The sequence below is a fragment of the Schizophyllum commune genome (genome assembly GCF_000143185.2).
Source record: "Schizophyllum commune H4-8 unplaced genomic scaffold SCHCOscaffold_4, whole genome shotgun sequence".
Classification (NCBI taxonomy): domain Eukaryota; kingdom Fungi; phylum Basidiomycota; class Agaricomycetes; order Agaricales; family Schizophyllaceae; genus Schizophyllum; species Schizophyllum commune.
In genome coordinates this window covers 2632390-2658582 of record NW_026089541.1, presented here as the reverse complement: position 1 = coordinate 2658582, position 26193 = coordinate 2632390, and the positions used below count along the sequence as shown (strand labels likewise).

Below are 26193 nucleotides of genomic sequence, written 5' to 3'. Positions count from 1 at the left end.
ATACTCGGACTCGCCCGCTCTCGTAGCGCCTCCAGTCTAGCGTGTTCATTGCTATTGTGGTTGTTGGTGTTTGGTTGTGTGGATCGTCTAGCTAGACTGTACTTCGCGTCTTTCGTGAGCGTACGATCCCATCACCGCTTGGCGAACTTGCGGATGGCGTCCCCCTTCATCTTCCCCGGCTTCTTTAAGCCCTCCAAGAACTCCTTCACCTCTCGCAGCTCCTTGTCCTTCGCATCTCCCTCCTTCGTCCGCGGCAGCTCCTCTGACACCAGCCTGTCCAATTCGTCCGTCTCATCCACTCCTTCTCGCACCCAAACGCGTCCGCGCGTCGGAATCCCGTCCTTCGCGTCTCCCACGCGATCCCTCTCTCCCCCCTCCTTCAAAAAGGCGTTGGCCTCCGGCTCGAGTGCATCCTCCCAATGCACGGTCTTCTTCGCCCCCTTCTCGCGCGATGCGTCCGTCCTCGCCATCTTGCCCAATGCCAATATCCTCCAGCCATCTCGCCCTTCACTCTCCCTTGTTGCTTCGCTGATGTTCCCTCCCCACTCTCTGATGTTGACCCTTCCATCCCGCGCCACCTTTGACGCCGACACTACGCTTTGGTGACGTTGTTGCGCGCGCCGGTCGCCCTCCTGGTACCTACTAGATGTCGTGAACCCGTTATTTTGACGGTATTCGGGTCCCGCGTCATCTCTTGCCACCTCGGCCTCCTCCACCTCCACTGCATACGCCCCTCCTGCCGTCATCAGACCACCCACTGTGTCCTCTGCCATCCGCGCAACCCAAACACCACAACCGAGTATCTCTTCCACCCACTCCTCCGGATCGTCCTCGATAGGATCGTCGTCTGTTGCGCGGCGCCGTGAAAGACCGTCCGCCGCGCCGTGCTTCGCTGCAGGAACATGTATGATGTCGAAGTCGAAGGTGAGTATCGCGGCTACCCAGCGGTTCATGGCGGCGTTCGGATGCACGTCTGGGTTGTTGATCATCCCTTTGATGTAGCGCGCATCGACCTCGACGGTGAATGTAGGCAAGCCGACAATCCAGAGTTTGACGGCGTTGAGAGTGCGAAAAAGACCGTACAGCTCGAGCTTCGCCTGCGAGTAGCGTGCTTCGCGCTCGTTCCACGCGATGGACCCGAACCGAGCCGGTCGACGGCGCTCCAAGTCGTCCAGCTGTAGCAGGATGTAGCCGACAGCAATGCGCGATGAGTCGACGGCCAGGATGACGCCCTCCGGCTTCGCGTAGTTGATAGGTCGAATTGCGCCACAAGTCCTGACGGCCTCCTTTGTCTCCTCCATCGCCTGCTTCTCCTTGTCGTCCCACCTGAAGGGTATCGCCTTCCTCGTCAAATCAACCAGCGGTGCCGTCAGCTCCGCAAACTTCCAAATCCACAACCTCGTCACTCCGACCGTGCCCAAGAACCCTCGCACCTCCGAGACAGACTCGCACGGTGGCCAGGTGATGATCTTCTTGATCATCGAGTCGTCCGGCCTCCTCCCCTCATACATGCACTTCTGCCCCACAATCACCACCTCCGGCCGTGCGAATGCCAGCTTCGGCACTGATATGGTCGCCCCCGCGTGCTTCAACCGATGAAGAACACGATTGACATCGACGAGGTGCTCGAAGACGAACCGACGAACACCAGGGTTACCTGGCATGACCTCATAAGATCCGTCGGGGAGCTCGTAGCGCGTTCGAGGACCTAGTACACAAACATCGTCAGAATAATTGGGCGCAACGCCCGTCTCGTCCTGCAGAATGAAGGCCACATCCTCGTGAAACACTGCGAAAGAATTCGCCCATCCTTGAACCAGAACACATATACGATACCTCTTCCCATCCGGCCCCATGAACGTGCTGTAGTCGCGGTCGCGCTCGTCAATGTCAAAAGTAGGGTATAGAGGGGCGAGTCTGCCTCCTCCCATGGGTGGACGGTTTGCCTCGCGTCCACGCTTTTGGTCCGCCTTCCTATTCGGGAAGAACTTTCCCACGCCGCTCCGGGGGCGTCCGTATTTATCCTTACTGTACATCTCTTTTCCCTCAGTCGCTATTCCACTAGCAGGAAGACTGAGGGTATGTTATCTCACTTACTATACTCATACTATTTACTGACTGTACTTTAGTCTTGCGCGTCCTGCGCTTCTTTAGGTATGAATATCAGTCGCTATTCCACTAGCAGGAAGACTGAGGTCTTGCGCGTCCTGCGCTTCTTTAGCTCGTGAAAGGTTATGAGCCCCGTGGCCTAAATCGAGCAAGACTTCGATCTGCGACTCACTCTATCCCACTCTGCGGCATGGCTCCCAAGGACAGCAAGGTCCCGACGCTCACCGATGCGGCAGACTGGCCGCTCTGGCGCCTCCGGGTCACCGACGCCCTCAACAGGGACGATCTCACCTCCGTGGTGACTGGATCGGAAAAATCCCCTCCCCCTGAGATCGCGGTGACTCCACCGACGCCGACAACGTCCTCTCCCCCGTCCACGTCACCTGGCGCTCCGGCAACCACCACCACATCCACAGGATCGGGCTCCTCCTCCACCACTCACCAAGTTGCGCGGAGGGAGACCTGGTCCTGGCGGAACGCCCGCGCCCTCTCCACCATCCGGGAGCACCTCTCGAATGACATCGCCCTCGAGCTCCACGAGTACCAGCACGCAAGCGAACTCTGGGAGAAGCTCGTCGAGAAGTTCGAGCAGACCAACACCAGCGAGATGGCGGTCACCGAACTGATCAAGATCTTCCGCGCGAAGCTCGCCGACGCCGACGATGGAGACGTCTCCCGCGAGGCGATGAGCGCGCACATCCACCGCGTTCGGCAGTCGGTCACCCAGCTCGCCACCCTCGGCTATCCCCTCAACGCCAATCTCGTCCCCCTCATCCTCCTCGCCTTCCTTCCCAGCTCGGAGAAGTGGAAGATCGTCTCATCCGGCATCTCGGCGGGCAGCTCCAAGGCCGCGCCCCTCACCCTCTCCTACGTCGAGGCGAAGCTGATGGCGCAGGTGACCAGCAAGGAGGACTCGGACGATGAGCAGGCATACGCCGCCTCCTCTTCTCGCGCGCCCCCACCGCGCAAGCCCAAGGACAAGGGCAAGAAGAAGGCCAAGGCGAAGGTGTCCTGCGTCATCCACGGCGAGGGGCACTCCACTGAGGAGTGCAAGACGATCATTGGGCAGAAGGAGAAGGCGCTGAAGAAGCGGAAGGAGCGGGCGGCGGAGAAGGCGAAGGCGAACAAGGTGAAGGACTCGGACTCGGATTCGGACTCGGACTCGGACTCGGATGTAGACGACACGCATGTAACCGTCTCGCGCCGTGCCTACAAGAAGATTTCCGCCTATGTCCAGTCTGATCCAAAGCGACCGCAGCGACACCAAGGTTCGCACATCGTCGACTAGGGTGCGTCAAAGACCATGACCCCCGATGAGCGCCTCTTCGACGACAGCACTTACCGTGTCCTTGACCCGCCGCGCAACATCTACCTCGGGAATGAGTCCGTCATCAAGGCAGTAGGCATTGGCACTGCCTGCTTCGCCTCTAAGACACCGGACGGTGTGCGCGCGCTTACTATTCGGAAGACACTGCATGTCCCCGACCTCGCGTTGACGCTCATCTCGGTGCCCCAGATCACCAAGCGTGGTCTGCGCGTGTCCTTTAAGGACAACGCCTGTACTATCCGCGACTCCTCCGGCGATATCGCCTGTGTCGCAACGCGCAAACACGGTCTCTATCACGTCGACTGCCAGCCCATCGGCACGGATGAGCGCGCCTTCACCGCCATCGACATCAACCGGCTGCACCAGATCATGGGCCATACGAACTTCGAGAGCCTGCACAACATGGTCCGACATGGGCAGCTCGGGGAGGTCGACATGCTTACCGGCATCCCATCCTTCTGTGAGCCCTGCGTCATGGGCAAGATGAAGAAGCTCCCCTTCAAGCGGAGCACCACGCCCACCTCGCGACCGCTCCAGTTCGTCTCCTGCGACGTTGGTGGCCCCGTCGACCCCGCTGCGATTGGCGGCTATCTCTACTGGATCGTCATTGTCTGCCACTACTCCTCGGGTGTCTACACGCTCTTCACAAAGAAGAAGTCGGAGGTCTACAAGAAGCTCCGTCAGTGGCGCATCGACATGGAGCATCAGCACCGCGACTCTATCGAGCAGTGGGAGTGGCTCCCCGGCTGGGTTGAGTTCACCCGCACAGACGGCGGTGGCGAGTTCTGCTCGAACAAGATGGAGGCCGAGTTCCGGCGACGCGGTATCATCCACGAGACGACGGCGCCCTACACACCTGAGCAGAACGGCATAGCGGAGCGCATGAACCAGACGCTGGTCACCCGGGCGATCGCTAACCTCTGCGCGGCCAAGCTTCCCCGGAAGTACTGGATGTACGCCATGGAGTACGCCACCGACATGATCAACCTGTCGCCCGCAAGCCGCCAGAAGGGAGAACTGCCCATCAACCGCATGCGCAAGGTCAAGCGCCCTATTGACGTCCACGCCCTGCACCCCTTCGGTTGCCCCGCCTACCCGCTCATCCCAAAGAAGAAGCGGAAGGGCAAGTTCGCCGACCGCGCCCGCCGGTGCATCCTCATAGGCTACGCTTGGTCTGAGGGCACGAAGGCGTACAAGCTCCTCGAGATCGCCACTCGGAAGGTTATCATCTCCCGGCACGTCAAGTTCGACGACGCCTCCCCCTCTCCTGACGAGATGCGCGCGGGCGAAGACGATGTGTCCGCCGAGCAGTGGGAGGACTTTGGCAAGTACTTCCATCTGCCGCCCAAGGACACTCCTGCACCAGGTGCGGGCAGTGACAGCGAGGACGATGACGACGACGATGCGCCGGCCCAGCCACCTGCAGCCGGGTCAGTGGGAGCACCTCGTCCACCCACGCCAGAGCCAGTGGGAGATAATCGTCCGCCTTCACCTGACTCGGACGGGCCACCACCTCCTCCGCGTCCACCGAAGACGCGCATACCACGCCGGTCCCTGCCACCGGCCACACCTCCGCTGGCTCCTGCCCCCGCCGCTGGTCCATCACGCCGCCCTGGCCTTCGCAAGCCAGAAGAGCGAACAGCAAACCAGCACAAGGACCAGGGCTACATCAACGCTCGGGAGCGGCAGGAAAACCACCGGAAGGTGTCCGCCCAGCAGCGGAAGCAGCGCGAAGCGAACATCCGCGCGCGCGAGCAGCAACTCGAGGAAAATCGCCGACATCGAGAGCAGCCGCCCCAGGCAGAAGCTCCTCCTCCGCCTCCCGCACCAGCTCCCGAACCAGAACCTGCACCAGCGCCTACCCAGGGGGGTGGGGATCCCCCGGGTCAACCTGACGAAGAGGGCGAGTCTGTGAACTTTGCTTTTCTCAATGACGAACTCTTCGCGGGCGCAGCATCTGGTGGTCGGTCGAGCAGCGGTGCGCGGAAGATTCCCACCACTTGGAAGCAAGCCATGGCGAGCCCAGAGCGCGACAAGTGGTTGGACGCGCAGTCAGAGGAGTTGAACAGCTTCAAGCTGAACGATGTCTACGAGGAGGTACCCATCCCGGAGGGCGTCAAGCCGATCACCTCCAAGCATGTCTTCTCCTTGAAGGAGGATGCTCAAGGGAACATTGAGCGGTACAAGGTGCGCATTGTGGCACGCGGCTTCACTCAGCAGGAAGGAGTCGACTACCAGGACACCTTTGCGCCCGTCGCTAGCCTGGAGTCCATCCGCATCATCCTCGCTCTCGCCGTCCGCCTTGGCCTCTACACAGACCAGATGGACGTGAACACCGCGTACCTCAACGGCGAGCTGCTACAGACGCTGTACATGCTTCCCCCGACCGGTGTCGACATCCGGGAGGGCTACTGCTGGCGACTCAAGAAGTCTGTCTATGGCCTCAAGCAGGCTGGTCGCGCGTGGAACCAGACGCTCCACAACAAGCTCGACAAGCTCGGGTTTGTGCGCCTCAACTCGGAGACTTGTCTCTACGTCTTCCGGGATGGTAAGCAGGTCTGCTTCCTCGTCGTCTACGTCGACGACCTACTCCTCGCCGCCACCTCGCGTCCTTTCATGGACAGCATCAAGAAGAAGCTCACTGCCTCCTTCAAGATGCGCGACTTGGGTCCCGCCAAGTACCTCCTGGGCATCAAGATCATCCGGCACCCGGGCAAGCGCACGATCTCCCTCTCCCAGAGGAAGTACATCGACACCGTGCTTGAGCGGTATGGCATGTCGGACTGCACGGGCGTCAGCACCCCCATGTCCACAAGTACTCGCATCTCCGCTGATGACCCTAACGACAACGAGGTGCGCACTCATATGGCCTTGGTCCCCGGAGGTCCCGTCGTCTCCTACCAGAGCGTAGTGGGCTCGCTCATGTACGGGATGATGGGCACCCGACCGGATACCGCCTATGTGGTGGGGGTTCTTGGCCGCTATAGCGCCGCCCCCAAGGCCTGCCATTGGGAACTGGCCAAGCGCGTCCTCCGGTACCTCAAGAAGACGCGCGACTGGTGCCTTGTCTATGATGGCGCTGACGCTGGCATGGACCTCGACTTCCATGGCTACACCGACGCTGACTGGGGCGGATGCAACGACACGTCCAAGTCTACCTCCGGCTTCGTGTTCATCTCAAGTCGGGGCGCCATTGGTTGGTCCAGCAAGCGGCAGTCCATGGTCTCTCTCTCTTCTACCGAGTCGGAGTACATTGGTCTAGCTAATGCTGGCCAGCATTTGGCGTGGCTCCGCTCATTCTTCGAGGAGTTGGGACGTCCGCAGGCCGGTGCCACCGAGCTTAGGTGCGACAACCGCGCGGCCATCATCCTCAGCCAGGATGCTCAGTTCCGGGCTCGGACCAAGCACATCCAGCGGAAGTACCACTACATTCGCGATGGGCTGGTTGCCACCGGCGAGTGCGTCGTCCTCTGGTACCCCACGGACGAGATGGTTGCGGACATCTTTACCAAGGCACTACCTCATGAGAAGCATCTCAAGTTCTGCCAAGGTATGGGTTTACGGCCAGACTCGAGTGGGAGTGTCAAAAGTAGGGTATAGAGGGGCGAGTCTGCCTCCTCCCATGGGTGGACGGTTTGCCTCGCGTCCACGCTTTTGGTCCGCCTTCCTATTCGGGAAGAACTTTCCCACGCCGCTCCGGGGGCGTCCGTATTTATCCTTACTGTACATCTCTTTTCCCTCAGTCGCTATTCCACTAGCAGGAAGACTGAGGGTATGTTATCTCACTTACTATACTCATACTATTTACTGACTGTACTTTAGTCTTGCGCGTCCTGCGCTTCTTTAGGTATGAATATCAGTCGCTATTCCACTAGCAGGAAGACTGAGGTCTTGCGCGTCCTGCGCTTCTTTAGCTCGTGAAAGTCAACAATGTGATGGTTGTAGCCTCCGAGAATGTCGAGGACCGTGTAGATTGACCGCCCTGCACACTGCTCTGCGTAGTGGTCAACGAACGGGGGTGCGCCGGCGTCGCGGATAGTGACTGCGTTGAGGGGCTTCATGTTGTGGACGATGCGGACGGACCCGTTCTTCTTCGCGACCGCCAACCAGCCTGTCTGATATGCTGTATTGCTAGAAAGCTCGTAAGTGCCATTTTCCACACGCGTACGGATGATGTCCATGAGAGCAGGGACCAGCGCGGGTGCGTTCGGACGATGCCCTTCACGATATGCGTCGTGCGGAATCGTGGCAATCCGTGCTCGCGTGAAGTAGTCGTCCCGAAATCGCCCCTGCTCTGCCTCCGTCCATCCCAAACCCGATTCATTGTTCGACAATACTATCTTCGCCATCTTCTTCTCCATCGGCCACAGGAAGTCGTTGTCGTCGATACCGATTGCGTCCAGTCGCGCTTGCGTGAGGCGTAGTCCCGGCACGAACGGCGGAGGATGCAGAGACAGCTGCGGCAAGGACAAGAGCGGATCCTCGGGGAATCGCCGATGGACCTTGTACTCCTCCGGGGTCTGCGTCGGGACTGAGCGGACACGTGTTGCAGCGGACTTCTTGTAGGCGAAGCAGGCGGCCTTGTTGTCCCAGCTGAAGGTTGAGCTCAACAGATAATTGAGGACCGGTGCCTTTGGCGAAGATGGTGGTGCACGACTGTGAAGGGTTAGTTGTCCTACGCTTCGAGCATGCGCATGCGCGGTCACTCCTCGACCCGCGGCGCCAGCAAAAGCGCGAACAATGCCGCCAGCATTAGTCAGGAACGCGCAGCTCTGTGCAGTGCCATCTCGCGCATGGACCTTTGGTCTCGTTGCCACCCAGCGCTCCTCCTTCCCGCCCATCGGATCATGCACCTTCACCCACACCTTGCCCTTCTTCGGCTCCAGCAGAGACATACGCACCGACGATTGCCAAGGTCGCCCGAGCAGCAGTCGGTATGGGGCGTCGGGTACAACAAAGGCGTTGACCGTCGTCCGCAGCCCATCGACGTACAACTCGACTCCCTCTGCACAACCCGGAATCCTCTCCCAGCTCCCATTTGCGCACTGCATCCGCATCTCGCGCTTCTCGTTCAGCGGTAAGCCAAGCTCGGCCCAAAGATCCTGTCGCATGACAGCAATCTCGGATCCGTGGTCAAGCAGCGCACTCTCGGTCTGGCCGTTGGACAGCTGCACGTCGATCTCCCGCAGTGGCGTGACATAGTCGACCGCCGGGGAGGCGACCGTCGTAGCTGCCACAGGTCCTTGCGCCACATAGGACGCCCGCGCTTCATCCGCGTTCGGGATGCGCACGACTCGGGTGTACTCCGTGAAGTCCTTGCGAAGCTCGGCACTGAGACCAAGCAGGTCACCGACAGTGATGTCCTGCACGACCGTCTCGCAGACGCGCTCGCGAAGCCGCGAAGCCGCATTCTGTCGAGCAGCCTTCGACTCATACGTGTACGCCGGCTGCATCGACTTGGGCTCGGGATGTGCGATAGGGTCATCTGGAATGTCAGCACCAAAGCGTCGCTTGTTCTGCACCTCCGACACGCCCTGCACCTTCTCCGTCATTCTCGTCAGAGGTCGTTCCTCCTCCCTGATCTCCCCCGAAGCCGCCTTCAGCGTACTCGCATTTTGCAGACCCGCACGACCTTGTGCGCGCGTCTGAACAGCCAGACCACTCACCTCATTTGGCAGCGCGATCCTCTCGAGCTCGCTGACCGCACTCCAGAGCACTTCCTCCTCATCTGCCTCTTCCTCCTCGACAGCCGTCACCCGAATACCCGCCATCTCATCCGCATCCTCGACCACGTCTTCAATGACCGCATTCGCCTCCGCAGTCGGGATCGGCTCGCAGACGATGAATGCATTGCGCGTTGTGTCCGGCTGCGGGTTCGCCTGCTGCTGCGATTGTTGGTGCTGCTGCTGAGGTGGAAATGGCGGGTGGCGAGGAAGCGGTCCCATGAGCCTATCAATCTCGTCCTTCATGCCGCCTCGCCCGGGATGGTAGACTCGTCCTTGCGCAGGCAAACTGGGCCCATCCGCCCACATAAGTATCCCGTTCCTCCTGATGACGCGCCCTGCGGTCTCGTAGTCGTGCAACTCGAGGCAGTTGTTCATGTAGTGCTCAGGACTGTCACAGAAGTGGCAGTTTGCGCGAGTCTGCCGCGGCGGCGAGCCACCGTAAGGCGACCCAGAACGCTGACCGCGCGGTGGATAATAAGGTGATTGCGAGTACGCTTGCTGATACGGCGTCGGTGGCGGCTGATACTGCTGATACTGTTGCGACTGGTAAGGCGTACCCGGCCGCGAGTTGCTGTATGGGGTGCCCGGCCGCGGCGGCGAGAACTGCGACGGCGACGGGCGCTGCTGCTGGTAGGGCGTCGGCGGGCGTTGTTGTTGCTGGTAGGGCCCTTGATAGTACTGCATTTGCGGTGCTGGCTGATACGGCGTGGATGGCGGTGCGTATGGAGCGTTCGGCGGTGGCGGATACGCAGGCGAAGGCGGCTCCGGCGGTGGTCCATAAGCAGCTGCCGCGTTGACTGACGCGTCCGGCGCGCCAAACGCAGGTGGCGCCAATACCGCTGACATGCCTGGCGAGAGCTGGATCATCCTCGCATAGCACGAGAGATATGCCGTGTCCGTTACGGCGAGCTTGTTCATGCGTGCAGCCAAATCGTCAAGCTCGTCCCTCTCGGCCTGCACGGGTGGAACAGCGCGCGCCACGGTCTTCGTACGGATCTCCGTCCTCCCCTTCGACTTCTCCTTCTTCTTCGGCATAGCCAATATCTCGTCGTCCGAGTCCGTGTCGTCTGAGTCAGATGTCGCCTCCTCGTCGCTGTCGTCGTCGCCTTCGGACTCGCTGTCATCGCTGTCATCGGAATCGTTGTTCTGCTTGAGTAGTTGCTGAGCAGCCTTGCGCAAGCGCTTCGACGACGACTTCTTCCTCGACCCGCCCGCGCCGCGCAGCACCTTGCCCGAGTCGAAAGTACCTGTAGAATAACAGAAACGCGCCGCCTCCATGACATCATCGATAGACGGCGCTTCCTCCGTGGACCGCTGTGAGTTCACGCCCAAAAGACGCGCCCAGATAACACGCCGCACATCTGTCGGAAACCCTTTCCAGAACACTAAATTAGCCTCCGCCGCGGATAACTTGTTGTTAGCTCTTAAATACTTGGAAGCCGGGAGAAAAGTCTGATAATAATGGTTGATGTCGTCGATCGTATGGATCGTCGCATCCCTCTGGTAAGCACTCGCATATTTCCGCAAATTACGCACCGTATAGCCGATGCCCTTGTCTGAGTCGGGGTACTCCTTGTATAGCGCTGCCTTAAAGGCCGCCCAATCCGATGCTGCGTCGTCGAACTCCTTCAAACTCTCCCAAAAGCGCCGGATTGGCTCCTTCTTGGCGTACCGCACAGCTGCGCGCTTCTTCTGCGCCTCCGTCAAGCTGTATCCCGTGAACAGCTCATCTAGCTCGGTCAGGAATGCCTTGAGGCGCGAAGACTGGCCCTTGAAGCTCGGAGCACGCCTCGTACCAGGCGGTGGCAGTTCGGTCACGCCTTTGAGCGTCGGAGCCGCTGCCGTAGTCGTACCGCCCGTCGTCGTGGTGGTGCCGCCCGTCGCTGCAGTCGTAGCTCCCGCAGAGGTTGTTGGAGGCGGCGCCATTGCCTTTCGTACGGTGTTAGCCTGGGACGTTAGTTTTGGTATGAACAGGGGGATAGGAGGTACGGTGTATTGTGAAGGATCAGGAACACGTCGTGGGGGTAAAGGTGGTGGTACTGGGGTGGGCAAGGGTGCGGATTGTGGTTCTGTTGGTGATGGAGGTAGTAGATGTGGTGATGGTGGCAAGGGAACTTCGGGGGACGGAGGCGATGGGGGATCGGGGAAAGCGCCAGGAATCAGTGATGATCGGCCTTGTTTTGAGATCGCCGGTGGTGTTGGGGGATACGGAATATAGAGGCCGACGTTTGTGACGGCTGCTCCTGTAGCTTGACGCGCTCGTAGGGTTCGCGATTGCCCCTTGAGCCGGGGGATCCGACTCTGTACCGCGGGTGCCGCGTGTTCGCCTCGTTCTTCGGCCGCGCGACTTGTCTCTGCCTGCTGCTGCTGCTGTACACGCGTTGAATCCGCTATAGTTGCTGCGTCGATCTCTTGGTACGCTCCTACGCTCTCCTTGATGGCTAAGAACGCCTGCTTCTGCCGCTTCCGCGCCAGACCGCACTCCGACGAGAAAAGAAAAGAAAAATTCAGTAAAACTCGCAAAACTCAAGACTCAGCTCCTCAGGGTCAATAGCCTCCCTCGCGGTGGGCTCCAGATGTAGCGCGCTGTGAGTTCCGAGGCTCAGAGACCGAACTCGCGTCTCAGCGGTGAGGGTCAGAACTCGGATCTATCCGGAGCTATCTACGAATGAAGACACAACGACTGCCTAATCGGGAATGCCTAAGCGAAGCTGCCATGCGCGTTCCAAGCCCAGCGCGGACCCATACCCTACATCCTCGTAATCCTCGTCACGACGCTTTACGATGTCATGATCTTGCTTTCCGCATGCTTTCTGCATTTGTACTATAGCTATCATATCTTCATTATACTCTCTCATATCGCACTGTACACTATTTCGTATATACCACACATCTGTACTAGTATCTAACTCGAGCTCTATGCAATTCACGTCGCTTGACACTGAACAATCGCCCCAGTGACTGAAGTTAGCTTCGAATCGCTTCGTTCGCACTTCTAACCGCGAAGAAGGTATCGGGTTGACTTGTCGTGGTGAAGGTCAAGCTACTGTCCGTGGACAATTTGCTACAACTGCGAGGCTTTTAGTCGAACAAGCTGCCTTTACCCGGAATTTGTGGCACTGGACGGTGGCACACCGACATGCAACAGGGTGAGATGATCCATCCTATTGCTCTGCGTTTATAGATGATAATGCACAATCTAGTGTCTATACAAGCAACATAAATATCAACGCCGCCATCACAGTGTAGAGATTATACAGCTCTAAGCTACGAAGTCCGAATGCGCTGTCCTTGTCGCTGTCGTCCGAGCCCCCGCCCGACCGCGTATAACTGTCATAACTAATCGTGTACTGGTCAAAGAACGGCAACAAATCCGCCTCCGTGATATTGAACGGCGCCTTCTTCCCACTCGTGTCCAACCCCTCCGCCGTGCTCGGCCAAATATGGTCCATCCCCTTAATCCGATACCGCCTCACCTGCCCCGCCGCCCCATCCTCGCCCCACGTCCAGAGATTCGTGTCATCGTGCGGCTGCGAGGTGTTGTACGTGTCCTTCTCCCAGCCGTTGCGGTACGCCCAGTTCTTCGCGAAGTCGTCGATCGAGGGCAGGTCCTCGTCAGCATCATTGGAGGACTCGCCGGAGAATTTGATGGTCGTGTCGGCGTCGCCGTGCGAGATGAGGACAGGGACCTTGCGGCCGGGCTTACAGTCGCTGCCGGGGAGGGCATCGGGGTAGTAGGCGCCGGAGATGAGCCCGTAGGCGGCGAAGCGGGACGTGACGTTCGCGTTGCAGGCGAGGCGGTTGGCCTGAGGAGATGTCAGCGACGCGAAGATGGATCATAGAAATATACGTACGAAGCCACCGCCGTTGGACTTCCCAGACGCGTAAATTCGCAGTTGGTCTACGCATAGGTTCTCAGAAACCTCGTTCAGAATGGCGCCGGTGAAGTCAATCTACGGACCATGAGTTTAAGAAATGCACAGAAATACGTGATACTCACATCCTCCGCATCATCGCTCGCGTATGGCGCGCCTCTCCACGCCGTCCTCCCGTCGTCGCCTTCCAGCCCCTGCGGGTATACCGCAATGAGTCCCATATTGTTCAACCTCTGTCGCTTGTCAGAGATCTGTGACGCCTTCTCCTGGGCATGCATGTCTGCGGCGGCGCCATGGAAGGAGAGGACAAGGGGATGGGCTTGCGAGTGATCGTAGTCATCGGGTATATGGACCAGGTAGGTGCGCTTCTCGCCGCCGACGGTGGTGTTCTGAACAAGGTGGTTGTCGGTGTCAAAATCCCACTTCAGGCTGCCGCCACAGCCGGAGGAGCTATTGGTGGCACGTCGTGAGAGGGAATTTGCGTCCGGGGATGCATGCGCTGGTATCAAGTGGGCGAGCAGGGAGACGCTGGCAAGGAGGGATGCAGCCATACGTGATGGCTAGGAAGGATGGCAGTGGCGAAGGGGTATGCAGCAAACGAGGGTGTGTGCAAAAAGTGAAAGAACGCGACACGCGCGGTTATGTAGAGGCGACGATCGCATGACGTACGCCAAAGACGTCGACAACGACGCCGCCGTGGAGTCTGATCGCTACGCGCAGCATGCGCGAGACATCCATGCCCACGTCGGGCGTGCAAATTTCGAAACCGTACGCGCTCTCGCGCAATCAATGACGACGCTGATAGCGGGTACAAAGCACCGTGTATTGGCCTTGATGGAGGATAAAGGCAGCTGAATGTCCATGGAAGGCCCATGTTCAGCGTTGTTGGGAACGGCCGCGGTGCGAACGTCCTGTCAAACGAGCCAAGGAATGGTCTCAAACATGACCAAACACAATCAGGAAGCCCCATCTTCAGCCGGCGATCGGCTTGAAATGAGGTCAGAAATGAGCGCAGGGTGTAGTGGACGAGTTGGAATCATCCTTCATCCCATTGGCGCCAGAAACACAGCAGCCGTGGGCGGTTCCGGCCGCCGTGAAGGGCGCGGAGCTGAAGCAGACAGCCGCGAGTTAGACGAAGGGAAGCGCTGTAAAGGTACTTGGCTTGACAGTCCCATGGACACGCGTTCTACTCGATGTACGCAGGCCGCGTCGCGCAGATAGCAAGGAAGCTGCAGTCGATCGTGATCGCGCAGCGGGAGAGAGCGTGGGAAGAGCTATTGACTCCGAAAACGGCAGTGATCGCGCTCCGGCGGATCGGCCCGGATTCTCTTCAAGTTCCGCGCTTTCAGGACGGCCTTGACAGCGACCATGAATGATGTTGTTCGATATCCAGAGAGGTAGCGCATATTTCGTCGTTCTTTCCTCTTCGTCCAAATGCAAGTTCTCGTGCTGGAATCCCTTCTGTCAAGTCGTTATCGTAGCCAGCCTTCCGGCAAGTCTCACAGCGTCCGCGCGCTCCTCCCGATCATCCACCATCAGCATGCCCATCATGGCTATCAATATCCTGTCCTAGTTACTAGCGTACCTCTTGACCTGAACCGCCATGTCCGAGGTGAATAAGGGAGAGGACGACATCAAGGCCGACGCCACCGTCGAGGCGGCGCCAACCACCGTCGACGAAGAGACCAAGTGGACGACCAGCCGCTGGGAGCTTTGGTCCTACTACTTCTTCTACATCGGCAACAGCGGCCTCTCCGGATTCAACTACGGTCCCTCCCAGTTCCAAAATCTCCTCTACCTGGCCGGCTACGACCCATCCGGCGCGCCGGGCGAGCTCCCCTGCGGCGACGGCGGCTGCGTCCTGCGTTTCGCCGGCAAAGTGCGCGATAGTGAGTGTGCGATCGGCGATGGGTGGATGTGCAGCTGACGGGGTATTCAGTCAACTCTATCGTGCTTGTGACGAACGGGATCAGCTTCGCGCTGCAGGCCGTATTGCTTCTTATCATCGGCGCGTGGGCGGACTACGGGACGTGGAGGTGTGTGGGGCATCGGGTAGTCGCGATGAAAAGCTCATGTGTGATCGGTAGACCGAATATAACGATATTCTTCACGATCGTCGCTGTCGGAGTTTCCTTTGCGTGGCTAGGAGTCGAACATCCTGACCAGTGGGAGGCAGCAACTGCACTCTACGTCCTTGGACGTGCGTAGCCGAATAAGCCGCACGGCCGTCGTCTAATCTTTCGAGTAGTCATAACGTACCAATGCGTACTCACGTTCTGGACAGCAGCGTTCCCAGGATTGGCGCGAGACCTTCCAGAGGTCAAGCAGTCCCTCGCGGACGTGAAGGGTGGTGACAAGACGTGCGTAGGATTCTCCGAATGCATTCTGTCTGCTTACATCCCCCGACCCGCAGTGCGGAAGAGCACACCAAGCTCACCTCCCTATCGCGCAACCGCATCTCCAACTTGTCCTTCACTGTCTGCTCCGTCGGCGAGATCGTCGTGCTCGCCATCATGGTCGGCATCCTGAAGGCCATTCACTCCGACGAGAGCACGGAGAACAATACGAAGGCTTTCAGCATCCTCATCGCTTTCTCCGGGGGCGTCTGGCGTAAGTCGACTTTCCCCCGGACACTGAACCTCACGAACCTCGTCGTACTCATTTCCGTCGTCCAGTCCTCTGCGCCATCCCCTGGTTCCTCATCGAGAAGCGGCGGCCGGGCCTCACGATGCCCCCGGGCACCAATCTCTTGACGGTCGGCTTCAAGCAGGTCGCTGTCGCGTTCCGCGAGTGCATGCGCCTCAAGCAGACCTTCCTCTACCTCATCTTCTACTTCCTCATGTGCGTCTTGCCCCCTCAACCTCCACAACACCTCTGACGCGTTGATCACACCCACAGGGGCGACGTCCTGAACACTACCGTGTATGCTATATTCACCGTGTATCGCGCTCGGTCCTAAACCCTGACGTCCGCCGAAGCACCGTGTGCGCGACGTTGCAGAATAGGTGCGTCTTGGATGGTTCAGCGTCGCGTCCATCATGCTGATAGCATCTCCTTTCACTCGACAGCGTCGTCTCGTACTCGACCCTCCAGCTCACCTACCTCCTGATCCTCGGGATCGCGACGCAAGCTATCGGCATCTAGTGCGCCTTGCGTCCACTGTCTATTCCTGTCCTCGTCCCTTACATCCGTACCCTTCATAGCGCCTTTTGGTTCGTGCAGAAGAAGTACAAGATTAGCACAAAGGCCGTATGTCCGCGTCCCTCCTTAGCTGAGGATATGGATAGCTCACCTCACCCTAACCTCAATATAGATGCTCTGCTTCAACGTCTTTTGGATCATCGTACGTGAAGGGTTCATCGTGCTGTTCAAGGGCTCTTGTGCTGCTTACCCCATACTCCCCTTTTCTCCTGTCCCCGCATGTGCCTGCGCTTCGTTTTCGCGTCCCCCTCCCCTTCGTCCCCACAATAGCTCTCGTCTAATTCCTGACCATGTCCCCGTATAGGTTCTCACCATCTGGGGCCTCATTGGCGTACACACCGACCGATTTGGCTTCAAGCACGTGTGGGAGATCTGGTCAGTAATCCGTTCCTCGGCTTCGCGCATGCACCCTCCGTCCCCTCGGCCGCGCGTGTGCCCACCGTCTGCTTATACACACTCATCGTCAACCTATCTAACCCATCTTTCATCTATCAGGCTATATCAGGCCTACTACGGTCTCATGGTCTGCCCCTGGTATGCGTACAGCCAGACCATGATCAGTGAGGTGTCGCCCTTGCCGCAAATGTGGGTTTTCTATCTAGGGCTCTTTCTGCCGAAAGGGCCGAAATGCTGAGAACGATACACTAACTTTGCGCGCCCAATATAGGTTCCTCTTCTTCGCATTGTTCTCTGTGGTGAGTGGTACCTTTTACGAGGGAATGTGCTATTTCATGATGGAATCTGCCCTACTTCGAGGGAATACAACCTTCCGGGGGGTAATCTACCCTTCGGAGGGAATCCGTGAACGTCAGCTGATCGCGTGTCCAGGTCGGCAAGACGAGCGCGTTCATTGGGCCGTTTGTGTCCTCTGCGATCATAGATGCTTCGGGCGGGAACGACAACATGCCCTTTGCGTTCCTGTTCAGCCTGTACGTTGAGTCCAATTCCATGCCTTTGTGTAGTCCCGTCCCTTCACCTATTTCTGCCCTCCATCTGTTCCCGCCTCTTCCCTCGAGATTTTCTCTCGCCCCTCTACCCCCAAATAGTCCCTTCGGACGAACATCCTCATCTTACCAACCTCTTCGTCGTCTAACGTACCCCATCATCTTCTAACGCACGTCTTCATCATCTAACGTACCGTTCATCACCCAGGGGCACCGCAAGCACCGTCTTTCTATGGCTCGTCGACGTGAAGAAGAGTCGCGTGGAATGCGAGGCGTTCGTGCGCGCGGAGGCAGAGAGGGAAGCGTTCCAGGCAAGTGCGGTCACGAAGAGCGCGCTCCCGGTAGACGCGGGGTCTGTTACTTCGTCGGAGGTATAGGGCTTCTCCGGGGATGCGTAGGACTTCCCGACTGTTGTACTAACGGGAACGAGGTGATATACACGAGATCTCGAGAAAAGCAGGTGCTCGAGATACAGAACTGAGGCATGCTCTGTCAGCGAGAGCTTAGCCGAAGGTGCGCGGGGAAATGCACACCTCTGTATCGGGGAACGAAGAGCTGGAACTCCGTATTCGTGGTCCCGGGAATCCGTTGTCGATTCTATACCGAGCTCACGATCTGTTGCTTGCTTGGCATCCGTTCCCGAAGACGCCGCCAAGGCACTGAAGAACCGATTGTGGACGCTCTCTGCGTGCCAGCAAGCAGCATCCCTCCATCCTACCCTCGTGCCCAAGCCTCACCTACTCGGCGTGCCACAAAGTGCGAGTTCATGTTTCACGCGCACTTACGTAGGCCACGCGACCGACGCCACAATAGGTCCGTCTCTTGCCTTCCTTCCACCACCAGCGCTGGCTCACGCTACCTTACCGCGATTCTCAAGTGCCTCGGACCTTGGACCTAATATTGGCCGAGAATCTGTACTGCTCGTGCTCTGTCTGCTTCGTAGCGCTCAGCGTCCGTTTTCTCGACCCCAGGGGGCTGCTAACTCTTGTAATCGGCGCCTACTCGAGGCCGGCATCGTTGCCGTGAGGATCTACTTCTCCCATGCGGTCCACGTACAAGAGGGCTGTTGAGCTGCCGGCATCTTGGTCAAGATGAAGGATAACGACTGCTGAGCTCTACATGAGTCCGTGCGCTCAACGGACACTATTCGACCGTTTCTGGCCGTCCGACTTTTCGGACAGGCCAAATATGCTTCTCTCCTCCGCTCGTCCGCTACGTGTCTGCGCTATCAAGCTACTGCTGGTCTACTACTCTCAGTCTTGCTCGCTGTATGTGGCGGAGAGCTATGCATCTCGCTTCGCTAGTCGTTAGGAAACCTGAGGGATGTCGACCATAGTGACATGGCATACGCTTCTCTCTTCGGGCTGCTCTGTATAAATAACAGCGGGCCTCTCTGATTCGCGCAAAACCCGACATCGAATCCTCTCCTTTTAGGCAGCGTCCGCCTGCACCTCCGTCCGCCTGGCAGGACACGAGCGTGACGAAGGCTATTTTGACTTTTCTCTGACAGTTTATATCCGCGAGGACCCAAGTGCCCGCCGACGCTCTTTTGCATCCTCCCCGCCCCCATTCACCTCTTGCACTCCTAGTCCTATACGACTGCAGATGATGGCAGGCATCCTATCCACCGGCCTCTCGCTCTTCGCGTGCCTCGGCCTGGCGCAGGCGGTCTTCATACCCCATTCATATACCCACGATCCGCACGCGCACCGGTCGACGGTCGTGCCCAGGGCGTCCAGCGGGTGCGGCACCAAGCCCCGGTGGGCGTTCGACAACAGCGGGCACTTCACGGAGAACACGCTCATAGCGGGCAACCAGCGGACGTATCTGGTACACGTTCCTAACGACTTCAACAACGCGGTCCCTCGCCCGCTCGTACTATCCTTCCACGGCGCGGACGGCACATCGCAGCACCAGGAAGACGCGTCGCAGCTATCTCTTCCCGGACAGACGATCGCGGGGAGGAGCATCGTTGCGGTATATCCCCAGGGCTTGCCAGGCGATGGGCGATCTGCTGCCTGGGACGCGGCGCCATACGCCGATCCGGACGCGCACGATGTGAGCTGCATTGAGTTGCCAAAGGCGATCTCGGTATTGACGCACTAGCAGGTCGAATTCACCAGTGCTATGTTGGACGACCTGATAAGCACCCTCTGCATCGATGTTACCAGGATCTATATTTCCGGCAAGTCCAACGGCGGCGGTTTCGTGAGTGGCCATCTTCGCTTCGTGGGCCCTTCTCTCATCCTTCTCAACTACAGACGAACCGCCTTGCCTGCACCCCCGAGATCAACCGTCGTGTCGCAGCCTTCGGAATGGCGTCAGGCGCCTACTACCCCGAATCGCTAGTCGGAGACGATTGCCAGCCCGGCCGGCCGATCCCCATCATCCTCACGCACGGAGATGGCGACACCACCGTCCCGTATCACGGCAAGCCCAACAACGGTGATAACACGGAGCCCGACATCGACGACTTCGTCGAAGACTGGGCTGAGCGCAACGGTTACGGCTTTGTCCCTACCGCTCACTCGACGCCGCACGATCAGACGAACCTCTGGACGTGGGGTCTGCCCAACTCCCCCGGCCAGGTCAAGCGGTACCGTGTCAAGGGTATGGGTCACATCTGGCCGACGACGGTCGTCGGTTCGGACAAGGAGGGGTTGTCGGCGCCGTTCAATCTGACGCAACAGGATCTTCTGCCGTTCTTCGAGCAGTACACGCTTTGAACGTGTGCTTCGCGATGTTCTTTGTACGAGTACGGGCTGGGCGGGCTCACACTGTCATTTCGGATTGAATCAACGGACTATAGCACATTCCTATGTATTGTTAGCATAACGGTAGGGCAGTATTTATCACTATCTGGGATTCATTGGCGGCGATAGACAGTCGCCTTCGTCGGCACCGCGAAGTTGGGACTCGGAGGTCTAGACAAGAGATAGAGGTGACTGAATTGTAGTGCTGGCACTTCGTCACCGATAACTCATGGCTTTGCGCGTGCTGGGGTATTCCGGAATCGCGCTTCTCTGCAAGGACTCGGTCGCGAAGGGCTTGGCTTCGAATATAGAGGGCGAAAAGAAGAAGGGTAAAAGACGTACTTCACCATCAGTCATAGTCGACGAAAGGTCTCGCCTCAGAGAAGCGCGATGGACTGACGAAGTGCTGGCGAATACGCAGCGCGCTCTAATGTGAGCCCGTGATGAATAGGGTACTCACCGTCCACGATGGGGATGCGCCGAGCAACCTGCCGCGCCGATACCGCACGGCGAAGTCGTCAATCGATCTATAGCGACGTCTCGAGTACATGCGCTACACCGTAGGTACCTGCGAGGTGCACACTCTACGTGCACGACGGTGAGCGGAGGGCCGGCGCCACCGAAGTCCCAATTGACAGAGTGAAGGTAAGCCCGAGGTCGCGTCCGGACTTGTTAATCAGCTTCACGTCGTCGGTAGGGAGATCGTTGTGCAAGGCGCCCTCCTCGAGCGCTCGGTGAGGCCGACCAGCAAGATCCGTTGAAGCGATTGCGCGAGAGGGGTGCATCGCCTCAAAAGTCCGGAAAGAGGAAGTCCGCTGAAGAACATTATACGGTACAACTGCAGATCTCTGGACAGAGCTGGACCAGGGGCCTGAGTCTTCTACTGTTGCTTCGTGCCAAGTGACGGATTTGCGCTACCCTTTAGAGTGGCAGATTGAGCAAGAACGTTGAGGAAGAGAGTGGGTAGCGTTGACTCCACGTAACGGCTGCAGTCCGGTCCGAGCGGTTGCGTCACGTGACAAATCCATGGAGAGTCTAGACTCCACGTCGGTTCAAGTTCACCACCGACCTTGGCGCCCCATATCCTCAGTTCTTGACTCAAATCTCTGGTTCTAGTTGACGCAGGCTGAACCCTTCATCCTCTGCGATGAATGGAAGAGTTTCTTCTTCCGAAAACACGAAAGAGACATACAGAGAACCCCCAATCAACCCATGACTAGCGTATTTTCTGCGCATTACATTGCCTTTCTGGGCGCGCCGCGACCCAACTATCCCGGTGGACGCTGTGGCACCATGGATTTTTGCGAACCCGATGACTGTGTAGGGCGATGCCTCGACCCCCGCCGCGTCCGCTCCCGCTGGCCCTGCGCGGGTCTTCGGTCTCGGCTGTGACAAGGCCGTAGCCACGCCCTCGGCGCCTGGGAGGCGGGTCTGTTGCCCTCCCCCCGCGGCGGTATCCGGGATGCTATTTCTCGGTTCACCCCGTCGCATGTTGTATAAAGTGCGCGCCCGGCCACCCCACTCTCTCCCCACATTCACCACAACACGACTACCACGAAGCACCAACCCACCTAACAGCTGCTCCTTTCGCCGAGCATGACGACCTGCAGCATCTGCCTCGACGAGCAAAAGCAGCCCGTCTCTTTGCCTTGTGGTTAGTCATCTACGCGCGCCCTCCGCTTTCCCCACCTAACGCGAATAAAAGGCCACATTTTCTGCTACCCCTGCATCGTGCGCGTCATCGACGCCGTCAAGTCGTACACTACGCTTCACTGCTGTCCGACATGTCGGAACCCATATACCGTTGGTAAGTCAGTCGACATCCGGCTAGTCCATCGTCTGACGCGATTGCAATCAGTGAACATCGACCCCGCACTCGTCCCAGCCTACCTCCGCCCCCACATTATGCCCAGCATCCGCAAGCTGTACATGGACAGCGATGAGAAGAAGCCAGCGGCGCGCGCAGAGAACGCAGACACCGAGTTCATCGACCGCGCTCGGATGCAGGCGGAAAACGCTGCGCTCCGCGCCAACTGTGGCCTGTGGCGCAAACGCGCCGAGGTACACGCGGCGGCGACATTGGGGCTCCTCAGCCTCGTGCGCCAAGCGCGCGATTGTGCTATCCAGATGAAGAACGAGCGCGATGAAATCGCGAGGCGATATAACGTGTTGAAGCGCAAAAGCGAGGATGAGGAGTAAGTCGCGTCTTCACATTTCCTGATTCTGTTACTGACGATGCTTCAGGTATACCCGGTCGTCGTCGTTCTCTCCTCCCCGCGAGACAGCGTGCGCCTTCATGACAGTGCCGCACCTGTCCAGCTTGGCGAGCAATGACTCTGCCACCACGGCGTTCTCGGAGCCTCGAGTGCCCGAGACGCCGCACCTGCCCTGGGCAACACCATCCAAGGACATCCTGGACGGTGTACCTGCCCTCAAGCGCCGGCGGACGGCCTCTCCAGACCCTTCCCCAAAGCGCTCTCGCCGACACTCCCCGAGCCCGGAGAGCCCGGCGGTGGAGTGCCCGCGCAAACAGCACACCTCATGCTGAGCTCCTTGGCTACGGCCTCGAGCTATGTTCTCGCCTCTTTACTCATTTGGACGTGGGCCTTCGTTCGCCGTTCTTCTCATTTCTCGCGCATATCTCCATCGCATGTTCCTGTCTAGACGCACACTCGCATTCATAGACAGACACATTCTGTACCGGTACATTCACTCTAAGATTATGGTTATTGGGCTCGGGTTACCTACTGTATTTCTACTGCTATACCACATGTACATGTCATCACTACTCCATCCTTCTCTCGTATATGTTTGACCAAGGATGCACAAACATCATTAATTGCTACCAACTCGATGTGACTTTCCTTCCGAAGCGCTATCGAATAGACCAGCCATGAGAGGCAAGAGCGAGACCAGAAGGTATTCAATGAGGATGTTGCATGTTTCGCAACCCTTCCTCGGGTCGAATCGGAATGCATAAAGGCTCTAAGATGTAGAGAGATCGTTGCGATATGGCGGCGGGCACCGCGCTGTAACCGCGATGGCGACGGTGCTCGACGACACCAGGCCATGGTCTCGACTTGTTGGAGCAATTCTCGGCATTTGCCGATGTGATTGCAGTTCGACGGGTGGCTGAGCGCTTGATTGTCACGTGCCTACCGATCCCGCACGCACACCGTCAGTCCAAGCGCGCACGGCGACGAACACCCTCAAGATCAAAAATGGTGCGTGGGCACTGTACTGGACGTCGCCCGCGATGCTGACGATCTGCAGGCCGACTCGAAAGCCCCGACAAACCCGATGCGCGAGCTCCGCATCGACAAGCTCGTCATCAGTGCGTCCCCCATACCCTCGATTATTTCATCCCATTTACCTTCCCCCTCCCCATAGACATCTCCGTCGGCGAGTCTGGTGATCGCTTGACGCGGGCGTCGAAGGTCCTCGAGCAGCTCACCGGCCAGACGCCTGTCACCTCGAAGGCGCGCTACACCATCCGTACCTTCGGTATCCGGCGTAACGAGAAGATCGCCGTGCACGTCACTATCCGTGGGCCGAAGGCTGAGGAGATCCTCGAGCGCGGCTTGAAGGTGAAGGAGTACGAGCTCCGGAGGAAGAACTTCTCCGAGACGGGCAACTTTGGGTTCGGCATCCAGGAGCACATCGACCTTGGTGCGCGGTACGACCCCGGCATCGGTATCTTCGGCATGGACTTCTACGTCGTGATGGGCCGTCCGGGCGCGCGCGTCGCGCGGCGGAAGCAGAAGAAGGCGCGCATTGGCTTCCAGCACCGCGTCAAGAAGGAGGACACGATGGCTTGGTTCAAGCAGAGATTCGATGGTATCATCCTGGTGAGTACAGAGTCGTCCATCGTGAAGTTCGTTGCTCATGATCCTCTCAGAAATAATCGTATCGCCCTCCGTTCGCCGCTGTTCTATGCTTTCCCCTACGCTATATGACCCACATGTACCCCTATGCATAGCGCAATGCACCATTGCCCACGGGCGACCACACTGGCGCTCACACCCCAAGCGCCGGGCTCACCATGTACAATCAGTCGAGCAAACACGATCCACTGTCCTCCGTTTCATTGAGGCTAATCATCGTTTCTGTTGAGTCCTCATTGCACTGTTTTTCCATCACTAGTAGATTGGCGTGCAATTCACATCTGCATCTACGCCTTCCGGTACAGCATGTTATCCAGCGTCGGGTCGCCATGTTTGACCCCATTGATCCATGCCTTATAGTGGGCTGAGATATCTCATCAGCAACTAGGTACCGTTGCCTCTTCAACATACGCACCCTCGGTAATCTGGAAGAAACCCTTCACGAACTCCTTCGGCTCGCTCGTCAGCTTTACCATCGGCTGCAAGTGCTCGGCGGTGACAGTCTGCAGCCCGCGGTTCTCCGCTCGCACGGCACCCAAATGTTCACCATTCCCCACCGACATCATGCCTCGCGGAAGCCTTTGAAGAGCGAAGAGCAGCAGGAGGAAGCGAGGGAGGTCGTCGATGATGTCAATTCCGCTGAGGTGCATGATGCCCTGGCGGTCGATGCAGCAGACGAGAGCCTTGCTGTCTGGTGAAGGTGAGTCACTTGTGTCCAACTCCGCGAGCGAGAACCCCCAAAGCTCACCTAGAATCAGCAGGCTCATGGTCCACAACATCTCTGGCGAAGCTGCCAACACCTGCGCCGCGACCTTTCCCATTCGCATATTCAGCTGCCGACCACGTTGGGTACTGGCATGAGCACCTGGACCGAGTCATTCGTGAGCGTCCAAGATACATACTTGATCTGCATGATGCATAATTCGCAGAGGAACTGAACGAACTCACAGACACCGCCGACGCTGTAGGTATCTAACTCGCGCAGCGCGTTGACCTTACTTCGCCGCTGCGTCGTGCACTCCTTCGTTGTGTACTCCGGGGCAGTGTCGGTAGAGCTGTTGCTAGGCTTGAAGCAGAAGAAGATGCTCGCGAGGGCGTCCACGGGGTCTGTGTTGGCTCCCTTGGGGACAGTTTTGGCGTTCGCATCGGTCGGCGCTTGTGCCATGTCTGTGGGATTCACGGCCACTTCCTCCCCAAGAGCTTTCGCCACCAGTACCGCGTCTGGCATCATGCCCTTGCATCTTGAGTAGTTAGCGCATCCGCTGGGCTGCATCTGGATGTTCGCTGCATCCTTGAATCGATGGCTGGAGATCTGTAGATCCTGTAGCTCGCGCTGCGCGGCGTTGCAGGCGTTCATGAAGTGGGAGGTCCGAGGGGCATCGGGGGCAGGGTCCGCAACGGTGCAGCTAGTTACACGATTAGTTGACGCTCAGCCAGAATAGATAGAAGCACATACTACAAGCCCAAGAAGTTCTCAACCTCCGGCGCCTTACACAAGGGGAGGACGGCAGTCAAGCAGTCCTCCAGCAGGTCAGCGCCTGGCGCATCTGCTGCGTTTCCCGACGACGAATTTGCCGCGTTCCCCGACGACGCATCTTCCGCGCGGCCGAAAGATACATCATTTGCAAGGCTCAACCGCAACAACTCGCGCAACAGCACGTCAAAGTCCGGAGCATCCTTGTACGAGTTGAAGAAACAGCGAGCAGCGTTCAACCTGACAATGGACGGTCGAGTAGAACGTGGGGGAAGGGCAGCGTTGAACGTGGGTGTAGGGGCAGGGCAGCGTTGAACGTGGATGTGGAGGATAAGAGGATCGCGGTAGGATGAGCACGGCGCGGCGCCTGATTGATGGTTAGACGCACCAGTCCCTGTCTTCGCGTTCTGCGAGGCCCATCGTTGGAGGAGGGTGTATAGGTGATAGTGAATCACAAAGGTCAGCTAGTAAGCAGAAGAGGCGGATATAATCTGATGGAGGGGTGGACGAAGGTGAGGGCGCAGAGACCCGGCGCCTACTGCAACGCTGAGGGCACGCCTATCCCAACGCTGAAGGCACGCCTGCAGCATGTGATGTGATGTGGGCGCATGGTTATTGTTACCCAGTTTGGAAGCCCTTGTTGTTTTCTGCTACTTTGGGGGGGATTTGATATCGTGAGTGGCTGCATGGGTCGAGCCATGGCATGACCCTTTATCAAGTCATGGCATCACCCTTTATCAAGCCATGGCATAACCCTTCCTTGCCTGTGATCAGTCCCGCGAACCGCGTCCACTCGTTCTTAGAAATGTTCCGCTATGATACAACAAGAGTGAGATAGATATACCAAGAAAGATGCAGCAAACATGCAGCGAAGTCAACTCGGGCCCACGCTTACGCAGG

The 26193-nt window shown here is 58.3% G+C and overlaps 9 protein-coding genes across 9 annotated transcripts; 4 read left to right on the top strand and 5 right to left on the bottom strand.

Moving 5' to 3' along the window:
* Window positions 1–857: 857 nt before the first annotated feature.
* On the bottom strand, window positions 858–1124 carry SCHCODRAFT_02473303 (uncharacterized protein; the record flags this gene model as incomplete). The annotated part of the gene is made up of 1 exon (XM_050342718.1): window positions 858–1124. A coding segment is annotated over one exon (267 nt), but the record flags the coding sequence as incomplete, so codon positions are not given.
* A 6445-nt stretch (window positions 1125–7569) lies between these two features.
* SCHCODRAFT_02467716 (uncharacterized protein) lies at window positions 7570–7902 on the bottom strand (the record flags this gene model as incomplete). Its single annotated transcript, XM_050342667.1, has 1 exon — window positions 7570–7902. A coding segment is annotated over one exon (333 nt), but the record flags the coding sequence as incomplete, so codon positions are not given.
* Window positions 7903–10557: 2655 nt separating this feature from the next.
* SCHCODRAFT_02470380 (uncharacterized protein) lies at window positions 10558–10971 on the bottom strand (the record flags this gene model as incomplete). Its single annotated transcript, XM_050342686.1, has 1 exon — window positions 10558–10971. A coding segment is annotated over one exon (414 nt), but the record flags the coding sequence as incomplete, so codon positions are not given.
* Window positions 10972–12368: 1397 nt separating this feature from the next.
* SCHCODRAFT_02496907 (alpha/beta-hydrolase) lies at window positions 12369–13588 on the bottom strand (the record flags this gene model as incomplete). Its single annotated transcript, XM_003032864.2, has 3 exons — window positions 12369–12968; window positions 13017–13115; window positions 13163–13588. 3 exons carry the CDS (start codon window positions 13586–13588, stop codon window positions 12369–12371), a joined length of 1125 nt encoding a protein of 374 aa, XP_003032910.2.
* An 825-nt stretch (window positions 13589–14413) lies between these two features.
* Window positions 14414–17639, top strand: SCHCODRAFT_02619803 (MFS general substrate transporter). The gene is made up of 16 exons (XM_050344954.1): window positions 14414–14926; window positions 14977–15073; window positions 15125–15237; window positions 15286–15397; window positions 15451–15647; window positions 15713–15878; window positions 15936–15959; window positions 16016–16042; window positions 16106–16180; window positions 16241–16286; window positions 16351–16380; window positions 16543–16613; window positions 16734–16823; window positions 16906–16933; window positions 17067–17167; window positions 17391–17639. The coding sequence occupies exons 1-16, from the start codon at window positions 14641–14643 to the stop codon at window positions 17557–17559; spliced, it is 1632 nt and encodes a 543-aa protein (XP_050201267.1). The 5' UTR covers window positions 14414–14640; the 3' UTR covers window positions 17560–17639.
* Window positions 17640–18381: 742 nt separating this feature from the next.
* Window positions 18382–20317, top strand: SCHCODRAFT_02619796 (alpha/beta-hydrolase). Its single transcript, XM_003033420.2, has 3 exons — window positions 18382–19240; window positions 19292–19390; window positions 19444–20317. Exons 1-3 carry the CDS (start codon window positions 18788–18790, stop codon window positions 19906–19908), a joined length of 1017 nt encoding a protein of 338 aa, XP_003033466.2. The 5' UTR covers window positions 18382–18787; the 3' UTR covers window positions 19909–20317.
* Window positions 20318–21430: 1113 nt separating this feature from the next.
* On the top strand, window positions 21431–22965 carry SCHCODRAFT_02619790 (uncharacterized protein). The gene is made up of 4 exons (XM_003033419.3): window positions 21431–21589; window positions 21641–21742; window positions 21794–22130; window positions 22180–22965. Exons 1-4 carry the CDS (start codon window positions 21532–21534, stop codon window positions 22481–22483), a joined length of 801 nt encoding a protein of 266 aa, XP_003033465.1. The 5' UTR covers window positions 21431–21531; the 3' UTR covers window positions 22484–22965.
* Window positions 22966–23135: 170 nt separating this feature from the next.
* SCHCODRAFT_076226 (60S ribosomal protein L11) lies at window positions 23136–24116 on the top strand. Its single transcript, XM_003033418.1, has 4 exons — window positions 23136–23159; window positions 23209–23269; window positions 23326–23783; window positions 23834–24116. Exons 1-4 carry the CDS (start codon window positions 23157–23159, stop codon window positions 23837–23839), a joined length of 528 nt encoding a protein of 175 aa, XP_003033464.1. The 5' UTR covers window positions 23136–23156; the 3' UTR covers window positions 23840–24116.
* On the bottom strand, window positions 23708–25850 carry SCHCODRAFT_02686936 (uncharacterized protein). Its single transcript, XM_003032863.3, has 6 exons — window positions 25682–25850; window positions 25276–25533; window positions 24768–25225; window positions 24568–24684; window positions 24235–24510; window positions 23708–24183 (listed from the first exon to the last, which is right to left on the bottom strand). Exons 1-6 carry the CDS (start codon window positions 25711–25713, stop codon window positions 24107–24109), a joined length of 1218 nt encoding a protein of 405 aa, XP_003032909.1. The 5' UTR covers window positions 25714–25850; the 3' UTR covers window positions 23708–24106.
* Between the last annotated feature and the right edge of the window lie 343 nt (window positions 25851–26193).

Coding starts and splice junctions, on each gene's coding strand:
- SCHCODRAFT_02619803 (XM_050344954.1), top strand. CDS start 14,641: ATGTCCGAGGTGAATAAGGGAGAGGACGACATCAAGGCCGACGCCACC. Junction 15,648..15,712: donor TTTCTCCGGGGGCGTCTGGC/GTAAGTCGACTT, acceptor TCCGTCGTCCAG/TCCTCTGCGCCATCCCCTGG. Junction 16,824..16,905: donor GTGTCGCCCTTGCCGCAAAT/GTGGGTTTTCTA, acceptor CGCCCAATATAG/GTTCCTCTTCTTCGCATTGT.
- SCHCODRAFT_02619796 (XM_003033420.2), top strand. CDS start 18,788: ATGATGGCAGGCATCCTATCCACCGGCCTCTCGCTCTTCGCGTGCCTC. Junction 19,241..19,291: donor CCGATCCGGACGCGCACGAT/GTGAGCTGCATT, acceptor ACGCACTAGCAG/GTCGAATTCACCAGTGCTAT. Junction 19,391..19,443: donor AGTCCAACGGCGGCGGTTTC/GTGAGTGGCCAT, acceptor TCTCAACTACAG/ACGAACCGCCTTGCCTGCAC.
- SCHCODRAFT_02619790 (XM_003033419.3), top strand. CDS start 21,532: ATGACGACCTGCAGCATCTGCCTCGACGAGCAAAAGCAGCCCGTCTCT. Junction 21,743..21,793: donor TCGGAACCCATATACCGTTG/GTAAGTCAGTCG, acceptor GATTGCAATCAG/TGAACATCGACCCCGCACTC. Junction 22,131..22,179: donor CGCAAAAGCGAGGATGAGGA/GTAAGTCGCGTC, acceptor ACGATGCTTCAG/GTATACCCGGTCGTCGTCGT.
- SCHCODRAFT_076226 (XM_003033418.1), top strand. Junction 23,270..23,325: donor CATCGACAAGCTCGTCATCA/GTGCGTCCCCCA, acceptor CCCTCCCCATAG/ACATCTCCGTCGGCGAGTCT.
- SCHCODRAFT_02686936 (XM_003032863.3), bottom strand. CDS start 25,713: ATGGGCCTCGCAGAACGCGAAGACAGGGACTG. Junction 25,534..25,681: donor GAACGCGAAGACAGGGACTG/GTGCGTCTAACC, acceptor GTCCATTGTCAG/GTTGAACGCTGCTCGCTGTT. Junction 24,685..24,767: donor CTACAGCGTCGGCGGTGTCT/GTGAGTTCGTTC, acceptor GACTCGGTCCAG/GTGCTCATGCCAGTACCCAA.